The 25,852-nt window shown below is 38.5% G+C and overlaps 1 protein-coding gene across 1 annotated transcript in view; it reads left to right on the forward strand.

The window, feature by feature from the left end:
* EFHC2 (EF-hand domain containing 2) overlaps nucleotides 1-19,036 on the forward strand; it is a 61,513-nt gene extending 42,477 nt beyond the window's left edge. The window contains exons 11-15 of the mRNA XM_051608321.1: nucleotides 2,917-3,050; nucleotides 8,308-8,505; nucleotides 9,116-9,208; nucleotides 15,526-15,631; nucleotides 18,516-19,036. Coding sequence (XP_051464281.1) covers nucleotides 2,917-3,050; nucleotides 8,308-8,505; nucleotides 9,116-9,208; nucleotides 15,526-15,631; nucleotides 18,516-18,611 — 627 coding nt within the window. The 3' untranslated portion in view covers nucleotides 18,612-19,036. The remainder of the gene's footprint in view (nucleotides 1-2,916; nucleotides 3,051-8,307; nucleotides 8,506-9,115; nucleotides 9,209-15,525; nucleotides 15,632-18,515) is intronic.
* The last annotated feature ends 6,816 nt before the right edge of the window (nucleotides 19,037-25,852 follow it).

Below are 25,852 nucleotides of genomic sequence, written 5' to 3' on the forward strand. Positions count from 1 at the left end.
TGCTGAGGCAGAGTTAGGTGCAACCTGACCCTTTGCTGCCTTTGGGCCACGTGTGCTGTTCTCACTGAGATGAATATAGCAGAACAACGTGATTCCTTTGTAAATTAATGTGGAGTTAGCACCACCTGCCTTCCCTGGAATAATGAGGAAGGTCTGCAAAATGCTTGTTGATGTAAAATGCTACAACTGCTAAATGCTTTAAGCAGTAAAATGCAAAGCTATATACAGTATGTTTTCTTACTGCTGGACTGTTTCTCCTCCTAGAAGTATCAAAACCAAAGCAATTCTCCAAAATACAGAGCACATCATTAGACTGTAAATGTTTTTTGGAACTGCTGTTTGCATTAATTATCTTGGATCAAACAAGTGAGATTTTAGTTTTCCAGACTGAATGATTTTAGATTGTCAAAATAAAATCTGCAAAATGGGAGGAAGCAACACTAAAAATATGTATTTGAAGTGAATTTTTTAATGTTCTTTGCACAGTTAAGATTTTAAAACAACTGGTAGAAGGAGAAAATTGATTCTTCCAATGATAGATGTTTTATTATCTTCATTTGAATAGAGCTCCAGAAGTAAGAGCACACCTTATTTGCCTCAGTTCATCAGGGAATTATGTAGTTAACTCGCAAGAATCTCAGCAATTATTAGAGAAGAGCAGAGCTGGAAGATAGGTTGAAGAAAGGAAAACCATTTTAAGATGACTATTTGTCAGTTATTTCTAAAATTGGAACATAAATAATTTTCCTGGTGAATAGACAGTGATTTCCTTTCAGCAGATCACATCAGTAAGTTTTCTGAAAACTGGTGAAAGAAATCCAGGTGGAATGTTTTTTCTTCTGGAAAATGCTATTTTGACCACATTTCTGTAGGCATTTGTTGACTTAGATGAAATTTCGGTTGGATAATCATAGTGCAGGTGGGAATTGATTTTGCTATTATTGAACCATTAGTTTGACACCCTATGAGATATTTGGCAAGGTTTATTTTGTGTTTCAAAACAGTATTTATTGTATTTTTTTAAGTTATGGGGAGAGAAAAATAATTGACTCTTGTAATTTTGATTGCCAGTTGTACTGTAAGTAACTTTAAGGATTTAATTCTCAAAACTTTTCAACACTTGTAATTTCTTTTCCAATTTGAGGAAAGAAAGATGTATTTAGAAAGTGTAAACTTGCTTGGAAAACAGAACACGTGTGTTGGGTATAGTCCTGGTTATTATCCAGGTTTGAGAACACTTTCAAACAATGTATCACTGTCCCTCCTTGGAAATGAATTTATAATCTCTGAAATAGGCTCAGATTTTTCAACTTCATAGTATTCTGCAGCACAAACATGGAGGTTGATTTTACTTCCATTCAATTAATCATAATTATCTGTGACTTAAGCAAGACAATCAAACAAAAACTAGATTGTGGCTACTAGCATGTCAGCAGTTACACGAGAAAGGGAGAAAGTGACTAGAGACTGATTGCTATGCTACTCAGATACTCAAATGTCTATGTAGGCATTTGGAATATGTAGTTCAGAAAAAAAAAAAAAAGTAAAAATAACTGCTTTGATAATGTAGAGAAGACAGGTTTTTAAATAGACAGAACACTTCGGCCATCTTTAATACTTGGCTGATTGATTCCTTCTGCCCAGTCTATTCTCAGTCTGTGTTCCTTGCCTTTTTAGCAAAAAGCTGTGTGCTTACAGCCCAAACAGTAAGAGCTTGGGGAGGGGATTGAAAAAGTTACCATCTTTTAAAACTTTTTGGTTGCTGGTCCAGCTGCTCCACACTTTGATACACCACTTCCTTGTGTGGCATTACATGCCAGGGTTGTGCCTGGAGCAGTTTTGACATATGCAGCAACTGTTTTCTCTAAATCTGAGAATGTTACCTGCAACCACTGATTTATTTATTGAACTTGGATCACTTTATACTGCTCTGGCAGTGCCATAGGGATGTTAAATGCCCTTTTCTAGATCTCTTTGAACTCATACAATGCTGCAGACAGACTTCAGCATAATTGAGAGTGAGACCCAATTTCTGTTGTGACTAGGTCATTAATACCAGCCATACCAAATTTTAAATAATTGCCAGTTAAGACAACATTGCTTACTGGAAGAAATGAGAGAAAACTTTTTTTGGGCAGTTCATCATGCTTTGTAAGTTAGGTAAAGCAGGACAGATGTAAGGGCATATCAACTCAACCTCTTTCTAATGACTAAATCCAGATGTTTTATGCTAAAATACAGTATAGCAAATAAATATTTAGTAGAGCTCTAACACAGTGATTTGAAAATAGGGTGGAAATTTAAGTGCTCCAGTTCTGTTTATCTAAATTTAATGACCTATATTCAGAAGAAATCAGCATTCGTCATATATGACAGGAAAAATTGGTTCCTAAGAAATTTCTGGTCTTCTAATTCTGAGTGTGTAAAAACACCATCCTCAGTCTAATATGAATGAGAACATCTGTCCAACAGCTTATTGGAACCAATGGTGAAAAGAGGAGTTTTAACATGGGGGGTTTCATTAATTGAGAATTAAGTGAAATGGACTAGTATAAAATGAGGTCCACGCTGTTAGAACTGTACTTTAAATATTTCCACTTCTGCTTTAACAAATCAATGTTTGAAGCAAAAGTGGTTGTCTTTTTATGTAGCTGGAATGAGCCTTCTAAGAGTGCATGATCTGACGATTTTAGTTTGATTATTTATATTCTCAGGAGTAGGCAATTTTTTCAGTAGCAAACCTCCCTCCAAACTTAGCACAGTGCTGATTTATGCATTTGAAGTGAGACAATGAAGAAACTAGTAATACTTAGCAGTTCGACATTACCCAGCATCTTGACAACTCTTCCTGGTACACGCAGAGTTGGTTGTATAGTGCCTTTTTCTCTAATCACTGTCTTGCTTTCCTTCATTAAGTTCCCCATGGCTAATATTGGTGTCATCCTCAAGAAACTGAAAGACATAGCAGAGCCTCGTTCCCGAGAAATCAGACAGGTGTTTGCAGCCACTGACTCTGAGCATACCAAGGTGATCAACTATGAACTTTTCAGGTAGGACACTGGATTTTTTTTTTATATTTAATGAAAGCACATTCCCTCCAAAAGTGTAGAGCATAACTGTTTCTTGATGCGTTTTGCACGTTAGCTGGCAAATGGGATACATTTGTTTTGCATTTACTTGGAGACAGTGTGTGAAAAAAAGAGAGTGAATCCATGCCCTGGAAAAAAGAAGAGAAATGGAGTAGTTTCAAGTGAACTCAGAAGCACAACTATAATCTGTCTACATTTTTATGGTGCTGGCAGAGGGTTTTGTTAACAAGGGAAAGTCAGCAGTAATATATACTCCAAAGGCTAAAGAAAAGCATATCCTAAGAGAGCCAAACAAATCAATTATTAGTTTTGAAATTCAAGAAGCAATGTTTGAGTTGGTCTCCTGAAAATGTTATCTGGGTTCTGAATCATTGGTAAAGAAGAGAGTCTTTGGACAATCATGGTATATTGAAATTATAGGGTGCTGTGATAAGCATCTATAGGAAAAGACTGGAAAGCAGTAGTGAGAGCAATGATTAGTGCTTGGATAGTAATTTCAGTAGAGTTAGGTGAGTGGCTACCTGGATTCTGGCAATGATCCAGTTATTGGCAGTTTTTGGTAAAAATATTTCTAGACTCAGATGTTTTACTCAACAGAAGCAGGATTCTGAATTAACTGCATTAATAAGGACAATGTTATTACTAGAGTAAGAAGTGGAGAAAATTAAAAGTTAATGTATATCTGGAGAAACTTTGTAGCACTTGGGAAAAGGTTTAATTTTGTATAGATAATAACTGTTTAAGATAAATAATTATGGTTTTGCTTCAAATTAGGAAATAATCATCTGCAAAACTGTTTCTTCATACATGCACAAAGAGCAAGTCAATGTTTCGGAACATATGTATGATGAGATCAGTGGAGTACACTTTTAGAAGGGATGATTGTACTTTCAAACATCAGGGAAAGATTTTTATTTTATCAAGAAAAGTCTCAGTTGAGTGTATATTTAATCTCAGTGATACTCTCTGCAGTGGTGAACTGCCCCAGTGTTTGATTTAGTTAGTGCTGTTCTGTGGCTTTGAGTAAGATACGTCTAGTTATATGGTACTGAGGCACTCGGTTTCAGCAACAAAAACGCAGTGGCTCTCTGCATGAGCAAGAGAGAAATCCAGGTACTACGGTGTTGGGTTTTTTTTTTTGCCTGAGTTTTCACCGGAGCCTGCTTGAACACCTACTGATGGTCTACATCCTCCTGCAGTGGCACCGCGGGGGGTCTAACAGGGAGCATTCACACTACCAGAGGAAGAATTTGCCTCTAATGGACATTTAAGATCGGTGCTTTATAGTGACAGTAGATATTGTTCCTGTTCCTTCATATTATATCCAGTAATCTGAAGGCTCACTTTACTATCTATGTATTTTGTTTTAGAATTAAAGGAACAATTTTAGTGACAAAGACAGGAGCACTTTGTATCTATGAAAAGTCAAAAGATACTTTTCTGTGATTAGAATAGGTATTTTTCATTGTTTCGTATTTTCATGTGTAGTTCACTGTTTATTTTTAATCTGTTCTGGCATTTCATGATTATAACTAACTACAAATGATTATTTTTAGTACAGGGAATCATCTGTGTGACAGCTTCAACCAGAATGATAATCCTCTTTTCTTACATACAGCTGAACCTTTACTTCTCTTATATAAGCTAAAGCTTATATACAGCTGAATTTGGCTGTTCAGATTTCTTCCTTTCTGCCTATGCAATTTTATATGTGCTGCATTTAAAAATACACCTGTAAGTGTGATGTAGTGAAGCAGAATTACAATTACACTATTTACTTCTACTAGTTTCAGAACCCAAATCTACGGCACATCATCCAGGAAATAAATACATGGTGTATACTGAAGCTGTCTGATAAGATACCATTAATACTACTGAAAGCTTTGTTAAAAAGAGAAGAAAAAAAGTAACAAAAACTTAGTTGCATGTACATCACATGGTCTGGTCCAGACTGGTTTTTCTCGTAAGTGACTGGCAGGACTGTTAGAGACAAAGGACTATGTGGGTTTAACAAAGATGCCTATCTTCAATTCAGCTTGAGAAACAGCTCTCTTAAGCAATTAATTATTGTTCCTTCTTTCTCTACCAAATTCAGATTGCAATCTGTTTTATTCTTCTAGAATAATAATAATAATTAAAAAAAAAGTAAAACAATAGATAACTAAGCTGTGGGAACAATTGTTGCAGTTTGTTTCTTTTTGTCAGGAAGATTTTAGATATAATTCTGCTTGTGAATCTTGATTCTCATTCATTGGCTGCTAGCAGTCACTAGAATCTTCCTTAATTCCCAAATGAGATAGTAATTTTCTCCAGGGGCTTTGGTGATTTGATTGTCACTGACTGACTTGAGAAAATAAAAGACCTTTAAAATCCTGACACTGGAAAAATCTAGTCCATGTGTGGAAATCCAGTCTGTGGAAATATTCAGATGGGTGATTTTATCTATGTGCTTTCAGCTTCCACAGCCCAAGCATTTAGAGAGCCAGGCTTATCAGGCAGTATTGTCCTCTTCTTTGTGTTTGTAGTTGTATTACTGCAGGATCCAGGAAAGAGGCTCCAGTTTTAACTGGATCTCTGAATGCTGCTACAATGTAAATAATAATATTCAGTATGTGGAATAATAATACTGACAAGTTAATGGTAATATAAATAGATGGACTAAATTTTGGTCATTGAGTTTGCATCATCTCAAATAAGGTTTTCGACTGTCAACAGCTTGCCTTCGCCTTATATTTATCTCCTGCCACTGCAATAAAGGATCTCTCTGATTTATTTGATATGAAAAAAGCAGCAGATGATTCAAAGTAGACACTATACAGCATTTAGCATCCTTTTTTAAATAGCTGTGTAAGTGCAATCATATTCTGTGAAGAGAAACCTGCATTTGAACAGGACTGCACAAGCCTCTGACAGGAAGAAAGTGAAAAATTATGTTTATTGATAAAATTTTGCATGTTGGTAGGATACTAAGTTTCCTTGTTTTCAGTTCACATGTGGATGTTGAGACCTATTATCAGATTCATTCAAGAATTTAACTATTCTCCAGCCAGAGGTTTGATTCTTGTTTCAGAAATTTTTGCAGCACTAGTATTTTCTTCCATTTGTTTTCAAAGATCAGTATATACTCACATTGACACATTCCCCTCACAGATACCACAATGTACAGCTCTAATTGCATCAGTAATTATGGTGAAGTTTATTCTTAGTGCAGTTTATCTATACATATTATGGGTAATTTAATTTTCTCTGAGGCATGTAGGCCTATGTTGATGCTTGTTATTAAAAAAACCCTGTTGAATGTGGGTTCACCAGAGGCAATTTGGGATTGTAGCACCAATGTAGTTACACTAAGTCACATTTGACAAGAGGCCTTGTAGCACCTGTGGTAACCTACAGTTCAGGCTGTTTTTTTCCCATGAGAACAGGAAGCCTCCTAAGTTTCCTTGTGTACCTCATTACTGGTATTTTTCTTAAGTTGTGTCAACATCCAGGAGATATGAAGAACTCTGTAGTCAACAAAACCCCTACTGCAAAGACAGTGTAGTCTTTAAAATTCATCCTTCTTCTCCCCTCTGCTAACAATATAAAGCAGAGGCAGATTGTTCTGAGTTGTAATTACTAGTCCTGGTCCTTAAGCTCCAAAATTTGTCTCCATTTGCTGATACACTGTAAGTACCTTTAGGAGCTTACCCAGAAATCACTTTAGCTCTGTTACCATGAGCCACCAATGTGCAATTGTAGCCCAGAAGGCCAACTGCATCCTGGGCTACATCAAAAGAAGTGTGGCCAGCAGATCGAGAGAGGTGATTCTGCCCCTCTACTCTGCCCTGGTGAGACCTCACCTGGGGCACTGCATCCAGCTCTGCAGCTCCCAACACAAGAAAGGTGTGGACCAGTTGGAGCATGTGGAGAGGAGGGCCATGAAAATGGTCAGAGGTCTGGAGCACCTTTCTTATGAAGACAGGCTGAGGGAGTTGGGGCTGTTCAGCCTCAGGACAAGAAGACTCCAGGGGGAATTTATAGTGACCTTCCAATACCTGAAAGGGGCATATAACAAGGCTGGGGAAGACCTGTTCACTAAGGCATTTAATGACAGGACAAGGGGTAATGGTTTTAAGCTAGAAAAAGGTAGATTTAGGTTGGGCATTAGGAAAAAGTTATTTGATATGTGGGTGGTGGATCACTGGAACGGGTTGCCTAGAGAGGTGGTGGAGGCCTCATCCCTGGAGAGATTCAAGGTCAAGTTTGATAGGGCTCTGAGCAATCTGTTCTAGTGTGAGGTGTCCCTTCTTATTGTACGGGGGTTGGACTAGATGACCTTTAGAGGTCACTTCCAACCCAAGACATTCTATGATTCTAGGATTCAGTGTGATAACTTGCCCATCAGATGGATCTCAGGAACATTTCTTCTTCCTAGGATGGGGCTGATTTGTCTGAGCTGCACAAGCGATCTTAGGAGAGAGAATCTTAAGCTCTTCCCTGTGTGGGTCTGATTCTGTACTGGCAGTGTCCAACCATGAACTGGTCTTGCTGCTGCAGACAAAAGGTCTTCCATTCTTGCCAGCAGGGCTTGTGATTACCAGTTGGATGTAATTTTCTGTCCTCTCTCTGGGAGAGGACAGAGACCAGTTTCTGTTTCCCTTCCCCTAGCTTTCCCCTGAATGCTACCCATGAGGGCCAGCTTTCACAATGCTTTTTGGGGTGTGGTTTGAAACTTGATCTGTTCTCTGTTGGGATCTTCTACCCCGCTTTTCTGTGTTGTTAATTCTTTCTGTCTATTTTATGCAAATATTGTGCATGCTTTGAGTTTACGGATAATTATGTACTACTGCAAAATGCAAAGTATAATTAGGAAAAGAAGAGGGTAATACCTTGTCTCAGATAAATGCAACAACAAAATCTCTGCTGATAGTCTGTGCCAGGACTGCATCTATGGTAAAGGGCTTCAGTCATCATTATTGTGTATTTTTCTATGTATAGCAAACTACTGAGGAAGTGTGGCCATCCTGCAAAAGTTTAAGAGTTCAGGTAGTTTCCGTTATAACTCCTTGAACAAGTCTGGATTTCAAACTTCAGTGAATGCATTCTTTAAAGATTTAAACACAGCATTTTATAATTAGTGCACTTTAATCCTTCCCCCCCCCAAAAAAATAGTGATTATTAACTGTTTTTAACTCCTTTACTTACAACTCATGTGGGCTTTTGTTTTTGTGAACAGAAATTTAATAGTCAGTATCACAGATGGAGCCTTTTCAGACCATGAAATTATCACTCTTGGGCGCTATTATGGTGTGAGAGATGAATATGAAATGGACCTCCACTTCCTCCTTGCAGTGGCTCAAGAACAACTGAAGAAAAATAATTTTGAGAATTTCGAACAGCTGTCTGCAGTGCTTATATACAATGACCGTGAAAAGTAAGTTTCCTCTATTTATCCAAAGCTATTATTTGGGAAACTCTGCTTGAAAACCTGACTACTTTCTGTTTTTTTTGCTGAGCAAATGATACATTACAGCCAAAGAATATTATTTGTAATGTGAAGCCTCTCTCAGCACTTGACAGTAGACTGGGATGACTGTAATTTTCATAAGAAAAGGATAACCTTTTTCATATTGTTTGTGTACTTTTTTTTGTAGCTGCTGTACTGAACATTCTGTGACATCATTAGATGTCTGCTCACAGCTAAAACAACATATATTAAATCAAAGAGGATAAACAGTGTTTTAAGGGGAAACAGAAAGGACTTGTAGCTGATTTTTTTATATGACTTATTTACCCTTTGTGTTCTCTGATGTCACAGATAAAGAATCACTAAGAGTCACTAGGGTGCTTAGTGTGTGGGGACAAGCCACCATGTGCACTTCAAGTTTCTTGGCTTTGTAATAGCTACATTTCATAAAACCTTGTTTTGTTTACCTCCACTATGATACTCCTCGTGTGTTTTCCTATTCACTGCAACATTCACTTGAAATAAGTATGGAAAATACCTAATACACACTTCTCCTCCTCTCTTTTTGTTTGTGTAGATGTGGAGTGCTTCCCCGTGAGACATGCAGAACTATTTGCAAGTCCTTTAAGTTGCCCCTCCCTGATGATGATCTGCAAGCTTTACTGACCATGTAAGTTAAGTACAGGTAGTATGACCTGCATGCATGGGTGCAAATCAAAGCTAAATGTCTCCTGCAGACAGAGTTCTTAAGAATTTTTAATCTATATAATGTTAATTGTTTCATGATGCTGATTTTCATAGAGTCATAGAATGTATTGGGTTGGAAGGGACTTCTAAAGGTCCCTAGACACATGTGGACATTCTTATTTATAGAATATTTATAATCAGCTACAGCGCATCCATATTAGAAACTTCTCTTCATATTGTCTGGCATGTTAGATCATCTGGGCTTTGCCAGAATTCTATGGAATTAGTTTTATAGGAATCAGCTACTGATACTTATCGTTATCAGTGAGATTCACTTTTTTTGCTTCAGTTGTTCTTGTGTATATATGAAGTAAAAACAATCTCATGAAAGCGTAGTATGTGAGTTTTCAGAAACATATCATGGCGAATAAAATAAAATGTCCTTGAATCAAGTAGACAGCATCAGTAGTAAATAAAAGTGGTTTGCTACTTGTATTAATCTCATCTGAACCAGATTTTGTTGTAATTTTTAGAAAGGAAAAGGAGTGTTGACATGGTTTCAATATTTTTCTGTAGCACATTTAATTGTTTCCAAGAAATTGTTAAATTGCTTGGCTAGCAGTATTAATGGAAATAGAAGTAAAAAGAACTAGTATTCAGTGCCCTTGTATTGAAGACTAGACTTCAGAGTAATCTATGGTGTTTTAATCACTCCTGTGAGTTTGGTTTTCATAGCAGATTCTTAATAATGTGTGCAGTTACCAATGCTTAGTAAGCTTATTGTTTCAGGAGGGTGCAGAGTCAGGGAGAGGTTTTATTGAAGTCTGTTTAAGGAGTTAATTCCCAGTAATCTGGAACCTGAAGAGCAGAGTTGTTTGAATGAGAGGCAGACTTTTCCTTTCGTCTTGCCTCCTGTAGTTTTCTTTAAGACTTAAGAATCATGAAGCAGGCTGGTTTATGCTAATGAAGAACAGTCTCACTCCTGAGGAGCATACAATTCAGCATGGCAAAGTTTGTCAACAGTATTCTTTTCCTGTTTTGTTTTGGGTGGGGTTTTTCGTTTGTTTGTTGGTTGGTTGGTTTTGTTTTGGTTTTTGGTTGGTTTGGTTTTTGTGGGGGCTTATTTGTGTGTTGGTTTTTTTTACTTATTTTGTTAGTTGTGGTTGTTTTTTTTTTTTTGCATGAGGAAGCATATTATTTTGTGTCCTTTGTGTCCATTGATGCTTCTGAAGCAAGTGGTGCTGGTGTTCCTACTGTGTGTATCTGTATTTATCAAGGAAGAAAGTGGTGCAATAAAAGTTTTTGGATTGATTCCCATAAAATCAGTATATATAGCTAATGCACTAGTTGGACCCTATTCAGCTATAAAATTATGCTAGACAATGTGATCAGATAATAGTTGAAGACTGAAGCTGCATGTTTATTCAGCTTTGCTATCTGAGATTAGGTGACAAAGACTTTTTGAAGGACTTAATGCTGTTATTTTTCCATTTTGAAAGGTAATACTCTTAAAGTATTTGTTATTTACATTTGTAAATCATACTGCAATGATCTGTCACTTATTAAAAGCATGGAATGGGACTAGAAGTTACTGTCTAATTTTGTGATCACTTCCAGATGACCCAAGACTTGGCTTACTGAACCCAAAGACCATTCAGTTTCCTCAGAATGTAGGGAGAATTAACACAAAGACTGAGGTTTCGTAAGACCCTTTCAAATTGTCCATCTAGGGTAAATTTATATTTTTAGTTGTGGGAAAGTGTAATAGTAGGATTTAAGTACCCAACAATGTGTCCATTTTTCCAATTTACCTGAGATGGCTTATTGAAAAGTATTTCCTTTCTCCATCAACATTTTCTCACTTTTTAAATCACAGGACAGGACAAACTTTAAATCACAATATATTAAGTGATGCAGATGCCACACAATTGTTTCTGCCAGAAAACTGCAGAAGTTGCTATAAACATTTCTTTGCATTTATGCAGGCATAATGAACAATTATGGTTTGTTCAATAAATATATGTTCCTAAAGTGGTTAAGTAATTAAGTTAGGGTTGGGGTTTTTTTCTGTTATTTTTATTTAATGCAATGCTAAATGTATATTGACAAGGACTTAAAAAGATGCAGTTCTTTCCCACAGGGCATATAAACAGCTGGCAGATAAATAAAGAAAAAAAGGAGGGAATAAAGAATGGGTGGCAAGTTTCCAAGTATCATGTGTTGATTGTTCCACATTACTTTAGTTGTTAAGCTTATGTCCCTATTTAAAAAAATACACCTTAATTTCTGTTAGAAGCAGCCATGTGGTTCTTCACCTCTCCACAGTACCAGGGTGAGTCTGTTTGACTTTGGAGGTGCACTTGTTTTTTTGAAAAACTTAATTGTCAGGTATCAATGCCTGGTGGCAGTGTGCCTCCTACATGGTCATTCCAATTCTTAAGCCACTATTAAGCTGGGACAGGCTGTTCCTGCCTGCCTACCTACCTGTCTTGTTTTGTTAGGGCTGACCTATTTATTTCAGGGAACAAACCCTCTTTTCATGCTACAGCAAGTGTCCTGGTAGAAGAAGTAAAATTGGAAATGGTCACAAGATCATTCTCCTGCACTCTGTCTTCTGCTCATTACCTTTGCTGCCTGGGAATCCCTGCGCCATTTGTGATGAAAAGACTCTCTAGCATTAATATTTGGATCTCTTAAAAGAAATTCTTTATGTTACTCAGTGTGTTGAGAAATCGATGGTTTAATCTATTGTTGGTCAAGATGTGAATAAATATATACTAAAGATGTTTTAGGCATTACTTACTTCATACTGATTAGCTGCATTGACTTGTCTGTGCTTGCTCTTTTAAATCTTTTCATATGAGCAATTTATGACAATTAGGTGTATATCTGCCTTACTCAGAGACTGTCAAACAGGCTGAAAAATCCCAACATTTTCTTTAAGATTTAAACAGCATAATTATCAGATGAACACCTTAATAAATGTTATTCAAAACTGAATAATTGAAAAACCTCTGCATGTACATTAACATTTTACATAAATGTTTGGGTTACAAATTTCTTGATGAGAAGGAAAATATTTTTTAAAGTAACCTTTACTCACCAAAGCATACTCAGGAATGGTCCTAATGTGATTTAACCAGATTTTTCATGTATCGGGACTATTTCCTTATGAATATATTTTTAGAAGCAGGAATGTGCAATTATTTCTGTAATGTCACAAGATAAAAAAAAACAACTCTGCAAACTATGGTAGGGAAGGGGGAGTGACTTTCATAGCCTAAAATCACATGCGTTGGTGAAGTCATAGGGCAAAACTGAAGAGAAGCATGGTTTCAAGAGATCTTTGTTGCATCTTCTTGATAAGACAAATATAATTTCCTTTCCTGAAGAGCACTGTCAGTTTCAGGCATATTAATTCTAACCCCTGAAATGTATGACATGTCTTTCTTAATAATGCATGATTTGATAACATCTCCTCAGTCCATCTGGATGCTCTGTGCTAAATTGCAAATGTGTGCTTTTACTGGGTTGATGCAATAAGTAACAGCAGGGAACAGATCTAAATAGTAGATTTTTTTCTTTCTTTCTGGATTATTCTAGGGTAATATTTTAAGCTACTTTCTGTAGCTATTTAAATATGGGATTTAGGAATCCCATTTCCTCTGCCCATATTAAAATCTTTGGTTATAGTCAACTTAATGCTTATGTTGTAATCTCAGTTTGTTAGTTCAGCCACATCAACAGACTTCTCTCCTTGTGAATGTTTGTCAAAAGCTGAAGCAATTCGTTGCCTTAAAATAAAGTTTAGGCAGTTAAACTCCTTCACTTGTTCTTTATTTAAAAATTCTGCTTATACATCTCTGCATCTTATCAGTGGACTTAATCTTTTGACTTTTCACAACAGGTGGAAGATAAATACATCGATAGTAATAGAAAAAACAGTTGTGGTAGTTCTGAGGCTCAAAATCTATGTGCCATAGTTTTTTGCCCAAGAAGTATAAGCTTTTTTATTGTCTTGTTACTTCTAATGCAACCCTCTTTTTTTCCCCCCAATTGACACCGTCAAAAACCTGAAATAATCAAGAAGCCCCTAGAAGTGAGAATGAGAATTTTCTTGTATATTGGATATATTCCCCAAAAGTAAGGCTTTATGAAAATGTTAACTTGCATGTGAGCTATCATAAAGAAGCAAGCTATCATAGGAGGCTTTTTCATGGCAATATTTCAGGCTCCTCTTTAATACTAGTAACGGTAGCATTCTTTTCTGACTTCGCTTTCATCTTCAGCATAACTCACTGTACTTAACATTCCAGTTTATCACTAGCATCTCTGTTTATGGCTCTCAATATATTTTGTTGTTATCTCTCCTGCTGGCTATTAAATGAAAGGTGTGGGGGGAGAAGAAAGACAGGATGAGTTGCATTTTATTGCAGTTTATTTTTGTCACTAGATTTATTTCTCCTCTTCTCTGGTATTGTTTTCCCAGTTTGTGGTGTAAATTCTCCCTTCATTCTTAATTTTTACCAGAACCCTCTTCAGTGATTGAAGGGTTTTGGGGCCCAGGTTTTCTCCAGTGGTATTTCATTAAGAACAAGGTAAAATTATTTTCTAAAATACTTGTTTCTTGGAGGTGATCTTGCTCTGGTGCAGTAATATTTGTCTCAACAGATTACAGGGCAAAATTGTTTAACCTGATGTTTGCCACCAAAGAATAGATATTGAGTCTTGCGAGTTGTTATATGTCTCTCTATGGATCCCAGTGAAACACTCACTTCCAGGGTGTGCTAATATGCCTAAACCAGGTCTCTTTTATATGTAGGTGATATTAGGTGAGACAAATGTCTTTCACAGAAGCTGCTAGTACAGTATTTGTTGCAGAGCAGTTAAGCTGTTCATTTCAAGAATTATTTGTGTGGTAGCTTCAGCATGTAGGTATCTTTCAAGCATTTGACTAGTCCCTCTGAAATAGCAATGGTTTCCAAGTGCCTTAATCACCTAAGTGTTTTGCTGAATTGAGGACTTTTTTCTGAAGCTGCTTCATCCAAATCAGTGGCAGAAGGATGGTGTAGACTTCAGCTCTGCTCTCATGGGGTTTATTAGTGCAGGGTAATGATTTTACAAGTTTGAGGGAGAGAGATGGCACGTTCCACATGTACCTATAGACCTTAGCTGGCAGCATATGTATCTTCATGCTCTTAGAGGACACTCATGTCTGACACAAATATATACTTATTGCGTAGAAACAGTGCCATGAAACAACTGCCAAATGACAAGGGTTTGGATTTTGAAATCTGGCTATTATTTCACAAATTAGAGAGCTGTGCATTTGTCAATTGTATATTGATTCCAAGGTGTGTACAAACAGCATTTTTGAAGGACTGCTTATTTTCAGAAAATTATTATAGAAGCCATATACAGCAGGTCAGTTGTGTTATAGCACAGCTGTCTCATATCATTCTACCTATCAAGCTATCATTCTATGAAGCTGGTGAAGGGTCTAGTGCACAAGTCTTATGCAAAGTGGCTGAGGGAACTGAAATGGTTTAGCCTGGAGAAAAAGAGGCTGAGAGGAGATCTTTTCGCTCTCTACAGCTGCCTGAAAGGAGATTGGAGTGAGTAGAGTGTTGGTCTCTCTTCTCCTGAGTAATAAGTGATAGGATGAGAGCAACTGGCCTTAAGTGGTGCCAGGGGAGGTTTAGATTGGTTATTAGGAAAAATTTCTTCACCAAAAGGGTTGTCAGGCTCTGGAACAGGCTGTCCAGGGAAACGGTTGAATCACCATCCCTGAAGGTATTTAGAAGATGTGTATATGTGGTGCTTAGGGACATGGTTTAGTGGGACTTGGCTGTGTTGGGTTTATGGCTGGACTCAAAGATCTTAAAGGTATTTTCCAACCTAATTGATTATATGATTCTACTTGTTTCTTTTCTACACAAAGGAATCATACACTGATCATCCTAACTCTTTGCTTGTCACCATTTGTGAGATCCCAAAGTTAGAAAAGTTTGGGCAATGCTTTGAAAGTAAAATGAAATTAGTTGAAAGGTAATAAACCTTGAACATGTTGGATTTTACTATGAAAGACAATGATAAGTTGTAAGTATATGGAATAGAGTGTATGATATAGAAATCCTGACAGTTTGGTAGTAATTTTCTGGACTCCTACCAATGTTTGGTAATAAAGGAGTGAAAAATTATTATCCAAAAGGTAATGCATTAGTATGCTGTAGATAACATGTTACAACTTTGTTAGACATTTCCTTTAACCTTGAGTGATCTTATGCATGTTCTGCTTAGGTTTGAAGATGACCATAAGCGAGTGGAATATACCAAGTTTGTGGATGGGCTGAACTGGAGAAAGAATCAAATACCTGCTTTCCAAACAATAAAGCTTCCACTCAAGGTAAAAACAGTGTATCTGAACAAAGGAACAATGCAGTAGATTGACATAACTTAGAGCTATGAGGATGATTAAGGGACTGGAACACCTGCCTTATGAGGAAAGGCTGAGAGGCCTGGGGCTTTTCAGTCTAGGGAGGAGAAGACTGAGAGGGGATCTAATTAATGCCTATAAATACATGAGGGCTGGGTGTCGAGAATCACTTGTGCCCTGTGATAGGTTGAGGGGCAATGGATTCAAAGTCTAGCACAGGAAGTTCCACCTCAACGTGAGGAAGAACTTCTTACTGTGAGGGTTACGGAGCACTGGAACAGGCTCCCCGTAGAGGATGTGGAGTCTCCTTCTCTGGAGATTTGCAAGACCTGTCTGGATGCCTTTCTGAGTGATCTGCCCTAGTTTGTTGGGGTTTTTTTGTGGTTTTTTTTTTTTTTTTTTTTTTTTCCTGCTCTGGCAGGAGGGTTGGACTCAGTATCTTCAGAGGTCTCTTCCAACCAATAACATTCTGTTATTCTGTGATTCTGTAAACCTGTGCAACTTTGACATGAGTGCTTTATCCTGTGGAGACCACAACACTTTCCATCTTTGTATATTTGTGCCTATTTTCATCAATTAATTATTTTTTTTCTGAGGGGTTTAGAATGAGGCAGAGAAGTCAGACAGGGATGAGGAGCCCTATAACACCCCTGTGCCTGACAGGTGTCATATCTTTGTGACATTTTTTTTGAATTAAAAAAAAAAAAAGGGAAGAGGAAACAGCTGTATTTGTCCATGAACAATGGGTGTAAATATTGCTTCACCCACAAATATAATTGTTGCATGTCAAATGATCTATTTGCTTACTGAGATAGTCAGGAAATACCTTAAACTCCACTGACACTTCAGAAAATAGCTATGTATTTTTAAAACTCCACAGAAACTTGAACATAATATACTGTAGATATACAGCAAGAGCAGTATGGGTGAATCAACTTTGTATATCTCCCCCAGCCTGCTACTTGGGGTAAACGAAAATGCAGTGTCAACAAACTGCAGAGGTTAATATCATCTTGCCATCTTGTTGTGTTGAATGGAAAATTTTAAAATAGATGATGCATAATGCTGATTGTAAAAAACTTTGCAAGAGAGAAATCTAAAGCCCCTCTGCCAACATGTAGTTTTGCTATTCTGGCTTAGCCAATGTGTTACTGTGCTTGTAGAGAATGTGTTTGATTGTGTTCAGACCACTTAGAAACATAACATTCCTTTAAATTCAGGTTCAACAGTGACATAGTTTAATCCAATATTCCTCAAGTACTGTGCTATTAACTTGAGTCCTCTGTCTTACTTGGCTTACCAGGTCTTTCTTCTGTAGTATCTCAAACTGTTGGTGATGTCTAATAAGGTCCTAATGCTGCTCGTTTGCTCTGCTTCCCATTGTGGTTTATTTTTCACTTTGCCATAAGAATTTTTCCATCTTGTGCAGATAAAATCAAAGCCCTTCCACATGTTTTATACAGCTGTCCTGTAGTTCAAAGAGTGCATTAGGTTTTGTTCAGTAGGTATTCTTTGTTTTCACAGAAGAATTCTGTGCTTAAGTTATAGCTCCATATTTAAACAGTGTCTGTTCTCAGAAGATTGTGTCAGGATAAGGGGTCTCATGAGCATCAGTAACACAGGAACAAAAAGGTCAAAGCCTGTGCTCAGAGAATTTTTATCTTGAAGATGGTGCTAAGCTCTGTACCAAAAAGCAAGGGTGAAAGAAGCAGAGGTACAGATACATTTGCTGTTGGATGTGTTTGACCAGTTTTTCCCCTCCCAGCTGCATGGCTTATCTAGCCAATGAGCATAACCTGATTTCTGGCAGGTGAGGGAAGAAGATGACTCCTGTGGGGTGAAGGTGGGGTGCAAGTGGTGGTGGAACCAAGAGGCTGCCTTCACAAGTTGAAGGTGTGGAGGAAAACATGCTGGTGAAACAAGCAGGAGGTTGAAGTGTACATTTGTGATGAAACGTGTTCCAATCAGGATAAGAGATGAGGTTTAGTTGGGTATGAAGAAGATATTAACTTTGCTTGGAGGGCAGCCTGTGGATGGGCTTCCTAGGAGAGGCTGATGCCTAAGAGCCCTGGTTGAGAACAGTATGTGGAGTTATCGGAGGAAAGCTGAAATAAAAAAGGAAAAAAAGTCATCATCATGCTGGGATAATAAGTTCCTCATCAGCTCCAAAGCCTTCCTGTAACTGTCATACTGACATATAGCACTGATATTAATGAATTGTGCTCAAATTGGTGCCAGTATAGATTATTCAGTTTGATTGATTTTACTATTTTATTAGTTAACTAACAATACCTGAGCTATCTTTGGTACAGTCCAAGAATATTATAATGAAGAGATCAGTATGAAATGGGAAAAACAGAGAAAGGAAGGGATTTGAATCTTGTTCAACTTTAGAATCCAATTGTCATTCTGTTCATGACTTACCCTGAGTTAACAGCAACATTTTTGGGCTACAGTACCTTTACTTGACGGATAGACTTCAGCAACAGATTTATGAGTGTTTAGTTGACTTTTGATTTCTTTCTATCTCATTATTTTTTATTATTTTTGCTGCTGAGATACATATGACTTGTCAGACTTTCAAGTATAAGCATCTTATGAAGAAAATGTAGCATTATTTAATTTGAAAATATCTGCAAAAGGGCTAATGGTAGAAAATATTTTAATGAGGTATCCTGCAAGATTGATAAAAATGTGCATGTAGTGATATTTTAAGAGCATGTGCTGTATAAAGGTCCACTTTTTCACAAATTTGTGAAATAAAGCAGTTCATTCAATCTTACGTTTACTAGCTTTGAATTGTTCTTGTTTTCAATATTATGTTCTAAAAAGTTATTTGGGTTACTAATTTCAGAATGAAGAACAGAGGAGCAGACAACCGCCATCCCTTCCTGTGAAAGGGATCAAATACTTGCCTCTTCTGGATGATCTGTTTGGCAAGGAAGAATAATCTGATCTGTGCAAGGCACTTCATTTGGATTAGTGTTTTAGCTCCAAAGCTTAGTTAGACAGATACTGAAAACATTTCTTGTAAAACACCCACTTATAGGTTTTACAGCATTTACTTTAATATTCCAACATAGGTGGATACTTTGTGCATGTTTGCAACTCCATCTAAATCAACAGTCCTCTTTCATACTTTTACAAGCATAATTAAAACTGTATCCTCTAATCTTTGTGCCTGGTTATATGGAGAAATTGTAAGTATTGAGAAGTCTTTGAGTCAAACAGAGCAAAATCTAACTAACCCTGCTTTGGTTCTGCAAACAAATGAGGTTTTTGGATGACCTCTTAAAATATTAGGTTGGACTATATTAGCACAATAAGATAATTCTGTTCAAATTTCCTCTCTTCCTCTGTAGTTTATATCTGTGTTTTTGCTGTATCACTGTAGTGATGCTTAAGTACTGTTTGTGCCCAAGTTTGTTATTTTATGGAGGAAATACTAGCAAGGTTTTAGCACAGCATAAAGTTGCTTGATATCAAAGATAATTATACCCTTCAAGTGTAGAAGTAAATATATTGCAGACACAGCACAGAAGCTATCAGTTCTTGCTTTTTGTTTTAAATGTGACTCAGATTAGTAGCTACTCAAGTTTTCTTTGGTGAAACATGTATGAAGAGAAAGTGTTTCAGTATAACTGCTGCCCATCCCAGCAGTCTTGGACTAGTTGATTTTTAAGGCCTCTTCTGGCCCAAAGGATTCTATGTTTCTATGAATTTTAGTGTGCAGCTTTCTTGCAGTAGCACTGTACTTGCCCTTTGAAAATTCTTTGATGCCTTTCTCTTTGCTCAAAATCATCAGGACTAAATGGAGTTCCTGTCAGCATTTTTGCATCTTCTTAAGCTTATGCCAGGTCAAAGCCATGTTTAGGCCTGAACTTACGGCACGGTTTTGTGAGAGGAGCAATTTACCCAGTTTAAAGAACAGAAGAACTGAGGTGAGGGGGGAAGCTGTCTCATCCACGTCGATTCCACAGGGGAAAGGGAAGAGATGTGAGCCAGCACCCTGCTGTCAGTCGCTGTGACACACACATATTCAGAAGACTGAAAACCCTGTGCTTTTTGTAATCTGAAATTACAATTCAGAGAGGAAGTGTTTAATTTAAAAGGATGAGAATAGAAAGTATCTAAATCCCCAACCTGAGGGAAAGGCAATAGTTCAAAGAATCACTTAACTTGGTAAATCTTTTTGGAAACTTGGAGATCCCCTTTTGAATTGTGATTCCATTTAAAAATACCTTGCACTTTTGCATTATAGTATAAATAAAGTTCCTAATTTTATGTCTTCTGTCTAACCCCTCTAGTTCCTGAGAAGAATTTTTTTTCCCCTCCATATGGCAAAATATGAAGCTTTTGGCAGCTTTCTACCTTTTTTGTCAGCAAAAAAGCACTTGATGCAAAACATAATTATGTGTGTTGCTGCTGCTTAGGAAGATGTTTGCAGCAAACTGGTAAATTTAAATATTAATTAAAATAATTAAAAGTTAAATATTTACCATTAAAATGCTAAGAAATATTTATGGTAGATAAAAAGTGTCTGTGTCCAGGACATCCAAAAGAAAACTCTAAAAACTTGTTAGAGTGCTCCAAGTTGTAGACAAGACCATCTAGTGCTTTTTAATCCAAAAGTGGAAAATGGTTTTCACATGCAAAGAAAAATGTTTGACCACAGGGATAGTGTCAGGAGCAAAACAATAATAACAACTTGCATTTGAAGGCAGTTTGATGAAAACTGAAGATTTTTAAAACATGCCACCAAGACTGAGCTTGTCACTTTAAATGAATGCAGTTGCTCTTGTAAATTTTTAACATTCCCTGGACTTCAGAGTGGAACTCTTGTACAGCCAAGGGTTTCCAAGAAAGATTGATTCAGAACATTTATAACTTCCCAAGTAGCTTTTAGGGTGGGCAATTAATTTTAGTGTGTTTTATGTATATAGGACAAAGAGGAGGCTCTGTTCAGAGAAAAAAAAAAGTGGTACAAGAAATATAATTTCATGTGGAACCATGTGTATAGGTGTGATCAATCATGGTCTGGCCTAGTCATGGTCAAGAAAGGTGACTGGAACCTGTGCAGAGAAGAACTAAAAAGGTGACCAAGAGAATGGAGTTAAGCGAGGAGACTAAAGGAGCTTGGGTTATTTAGAGAAATAAAATGAAGTCTCAGAGAGAATATTACAGCTCTCTCTAAGTACACTATGGCCAGGTGAGGAAATTAATCTTTTAGTTAAGAACACTGGTAGTCTAAGAACAAATGGGTATAATTTGGCATGAATAAATCTAAACTGGACCAGGAAAGGTGGTTTTTCACTTCTAAAATGATGAGGGTCTCCAGTTAGTTTTAAGGTTCAGATGCGTCATCTGATGACAGGAATTTTAGGATGTTTATTAATACCCTTCAGAATTACTACTCGCACTTATCTTTCTCCTTTTTCCCCATGCATCTTGCATAATGCTGATGAGCACAATAAGATCTAGGAGCAGGACAGATAGGGCCTGAAAAATATTTTCAGTGCTTGTCACCATGCTCACAATGTGCCATATTCTGTAGTCTGAAGTGTCATTAACACTTTTCACCAGGTTTTCTTTTTTACAAGCAGCAATGCTTCCTGAAGGGAAAGCCCTAGCCAATGAGCAGTCTAATAATAATACTCTTTGTATAATGTGACTTGCAGCATATGCTGCCCAGAATATTTCAACCTCTCCTCTAATCCTGCCACCAGCTTCTTCTCTCTTTTCACATTGCTGATGAGGGACCTGAATGAAGACAATACCACAAGGTTATGTTTCAAGATGGCAGGAGGCCACAGCTTTAAAGCGTGCATCACATAAAGGGGAAGGTAGCCCTCACAGTTGCCATTAATCTCAGCTCTCGATCTCTGTAGAGGAGCCAAAGATATCTTCTTTCCACAAGTATCTGTGCTGTCCACAGCAGGAACGAAGAGATTCACATTACAGTACCAGCTGCCCATCTCACTGCTGGGGTCTGCTGCAAGTTCAGTGTTAATTTTTATTTCTTCAACTTGGCATTTGAGAATAAGAGGCTTCAAGTTCTCTGGAATAGCTGCTGCTGCAAGCCAGTGGCAGGCTGTAAACAGCAAAGAGGAGCAGTCCTTGTGTGCAAGTGGTGTGCTAGTTAGATCAGAGCCCCGCATCAGCTTCTGCTCCTGTTCAGTTCAGAGCACCTGCCCGGGTCACCAGCAGATGGGCCCCCCCTCAGACATGGTAGCCACAAGCACCCACAGACAATCTGTAGACAAAAATGAAGTTCCTCACCAAAAAACATTTTCTTATGTCCTGCCCATTGTACAGTCATCTACTCATTTTTCTAGACAGAGACATTTGTACCAACATCAGAGAGGTGTTTATGTACATAATTGAAAAGTCCTGCTTCTGCATCTGTCCCTGATGTGCTGATATGTGTTGATCCTACTTCATGGCAGGAAAGCTCTTCACATAAGAAGTTTGGGCTCAGTTGCCTCCTACGTCTACTCCCTCTGTCTTGTCCGTTCATCCCAGGAGACATTTCTGCCTTTCAAAGGCAAGCTTTCTGTGGGAGGGCCACTCAGCCAAACTGGTCATCCATAAATCCATGGACCTTGATGGAATTCATCCACAAGTTCTGAGAGAGCTGGCAGATGTCATTGCTGGGCCACTCTCCATCATCTTTGAAAGGTCATGGAGAACAGGAGAGGTGCCTGAGGACTGGAGGAAGGCCAGTGTCACTTCAGTCTTCAAAAAGGTCTAGAAGGAGGACCCAGGGAACTACAGGCTGGTTAGTCTCACCCTGGTAAGGTGATGGAGTGACTCATTCTGGACATCATCACAAAACATGGGAAAACAAAGAATGTCATTGGGAGAAGTCAGCGTGACCAACCCAATTGCCTTCTATGATGTAACTGCCTGGCTAGATGAGGGGAGAGCAGTGGTTGTCATCTGCTTTGACTTCAGCAAGGCTTTTGATACTGTCTCCCATAACATCCTCATTAAGAAACTCAGGAAGCGTGGGCTAGAGGAGTGGACAGAGAGGTGAATTGAGAGCTGGCTGTGTGAGAGAACTCAGAGGGTTGTGATCAACAGATTAGGGTTGAGTTGAAGGTCTGTAGCCAATGGTGTCCCCCAGAGGGTCAGTTCTTGGTCTGGTCTTGTTCAACGTGTTCATCAACCACCTGGATGAGGGGAGAGAGTGTATCCTCAGCGAGTTGGCTGATGATACCAAACTGGGAGGGGTGACTGACACTCCAGAGGGCTGTGCTGCCATCCAGCATGACCTGGGCAGGCTGGAGAGCTGGGCAGAGAAGAATCTAATGAGGTTCAACAAGGGGAAATGTAGGGTCCTGCACCTGGGGCGTGAGAACCTCATGTACAGTGTAGGTTAGGTGTGGACCTGCTGGAAAGCAATTCTGAGGAGAAGGATCTGGGAGTCCTCATAGATAGTAAATTATCCATGAGCCAGCAATGTGCCCTTGCCTCCAAGAAAGCCAATGGAGTTCTGGGGTGCATAAGGAAGCGTGTGACCAGTAGGTTAAGAGATACCATTTTCACCTCTACTCTGCCCTGGTGAGGTCACATCTGGAATATTGCATCCTGTTCTGGCTTCCCAGTTCAAGAGAGACAGAGAACTACCCAAGAGAGTCCAGCGGAGGGCAACGAATATGACAGGGGGACTGGAGCATCTCTCTTATGAGGAAAGGCTGAGAGAGCTGGGACTCTATAGCCTGGAGAAGAGAAGGCTGAGGGGAGATCTTATTAATGCCTACACGTATCTAAAGGGTGGGTGCAAAGAGGATGGAGCCAGACTTTTCAATAGCTCCCAGTGACAGGATGAGAGGCAACAGGCACAAGCTGGAACATGGGAAGCTCCATTTAAATATGAGGAAAAGCATCTTTACAGTGAGGGTGACAGAGCACGGGAACAGGCTGCCCAGAGAGGTCGTGAAGTTCCTTTCTCTGGAGATATTCAAAACCCACCTGGATGCATCCCTCAGTAATGTCTTCTAGGTTATCCTGCTTTAGCAAGGAAGTTGGACTAGATGATTTCTAGAGGTCCCTTCCAGCTCTGACAGTTCCAGATAAGTGCAGGGATCTTAATTCCACAATAACCAAAATATTGGATGTTTTCAGTCACTTGACAGCATTCAGAGAACAATAGTCTATATGTCACTAGTAGTAATTAATTAGTCTCTTGCTTGCTGGACCCGTCTCTGTGTTCCTGTGGATTGAGACATGGAATTAATCATTAGACTTTTCCAGTTTTTTAACATCTTGTAGTCATACTGAGGTTATTCAGTATACAGAGGGAAGTATTAGTTCTTTAAGCAGTAATGTCCTGTACCCTCAGTAGTTTAACATTTACTCACAGCACTTCTTCCTCTTTGAGGTGGCTTAGCCAGCAAGCTGAGTACATTAGGAAATACAAAACAGCAGCATGTTTGTGAGTAAGTTACAATTTCAGGAGGACAAAATACCGCAATCTGAGCTCAGTCAGATTAAAAAAAATATTTTTACCTTTTAGAGGACAATATAGATAATATCTGAGAGACAACTGTCTTGAAAGAAAACTTTTTTAATACTGCTTGCTCTGAATTAATTTCTTAGTGTTTGTTTAGAGTGGTAACTCAGACCCAGTCAGGAGTAGCACTCTTGTTTTAGACAATGGTTAAACAAGACAGATAGAGGTATGGGGGAAGCCCTTGTCCCTACCAGTATCCAATGTAAAGTTTAAAACCAATGAGAGAACACAACTAAGAAAAGGCAAGAAGTTAATATAGATATAATATATTAAGGCTATAGAGTGATTATATAAACTCTTTCTCTGCACAGCTGGGCATTTCTAAATCACCTGGAAGTTTCTTTGGGTATGTATTACACATAAATAAATGAGCTGTCCTCATCTGCCCTTCATCTTAGCCGTCTGTCCTCTTTGCTCTCTTTTGTCAGGCTAGTGTAATGATAATAACTGTGAACAAAGGGAAGTAAAGGAGTTAACAAATTTCTCCAAAATCTGATGCAGAACCCTGGCAAGCAGCAGAGTGGAGTGGCTTTTTACAGCAAAAAGTAATTCTATCGCCCGATAATACTTCAGAGAGCCCACACTTTCAAAGGCAAATCTCTTGGAAGATTGTCATTGTCTTGAGAGACAGGAAGAACTTTTGCAGAGCTTCTGTGGTGCAGGTGGGACACAGTGTCCTCTAAATTAGCATGAGGTTTATGGGTGACATTTATGTTCCTTGCCTTCAGATGTCTACAGAGCAGATTTCCACACTTGCACTAGCTCTCTGGATCCCTTACTTCCTCATGGAAGGGTGATGGGAACCTCTAGACCGTGGCTAGCCTACAAGAGTATCTACAGGAGTCACAAGATCCACACACTGCCTCTCCCTCTGCACTGACTGAGAAGGGATTTACAACAACCAGCTAAATGCAGATGTTTGTCTTGCTGTCAAGTGAGATGAATCCCACCCTTGGGATCCATTTGCTCATGCATGGCAACTGCTTGGCTGTTCCCCAGTCCTGCTGCAGGTTGTGGCCACGCTGCAGAGAGTGTGGTACATGCAGGAAGGACTGAGCTTCAGGCAGGGTGGGTGGTCTGGGTTGAGCTGGGCAGACCAGGCAGAGGAAAGCATGGGTCTACACTACATGCTGACCATGCATGTGATCCCTGTTACGGAATATTCTGGATATTAGGCTGAGCAGAGACTCAGGGTCATACTCAGCAGGAAGACCTGACTTACCTCAATGCGCTTCATGTAGACACTGGTCAGTGGGTCTTTGTCAAATTTCACTCCAGAGAGGTAAACAGGAAAACCAGGGTTCATTTAAATGTAACTAGGATTTCTGTTGTTAGAGCTCTCTGAGAATCTAATTTAGCAAAGTAAATGTGTGTATAAAGCCACTTGGGTGTGTGTGGGAGACTTGCTAAAACCCACCAAATGCAGCACCAGTGGAAATGCTTTTCTGACAAAGAGGAATTCCTGATTTGAGGCATTTAGGAATTAAATCCTTGAAATAAAATCCCCCACCATACAAGAAGGTAGCAGTGAAAAGAGGTAATACAGAATTGTCTGGACATGTTTATACAGGCTATATATTGTGTGCTGTTATTGTGATGGTTCTGTAATATAAGCTAGCAATTACCAATTAAATTCCCATTATGGGATCACATTGATAACTGAGATAAACTGTAAG

Source organism: Apus apus, chromosome 1 (assembly GCF_020740795.1).
Source record: "Apus apus isolate bApuApu2 chromosome 1, bApuApu2.pri.cur, whole genome shotgun sequence".
NCBI lineage: Eukaryota > Metazoa > Chordata > Aves > Apodiformes > Apodidae > Apus > Apus apus.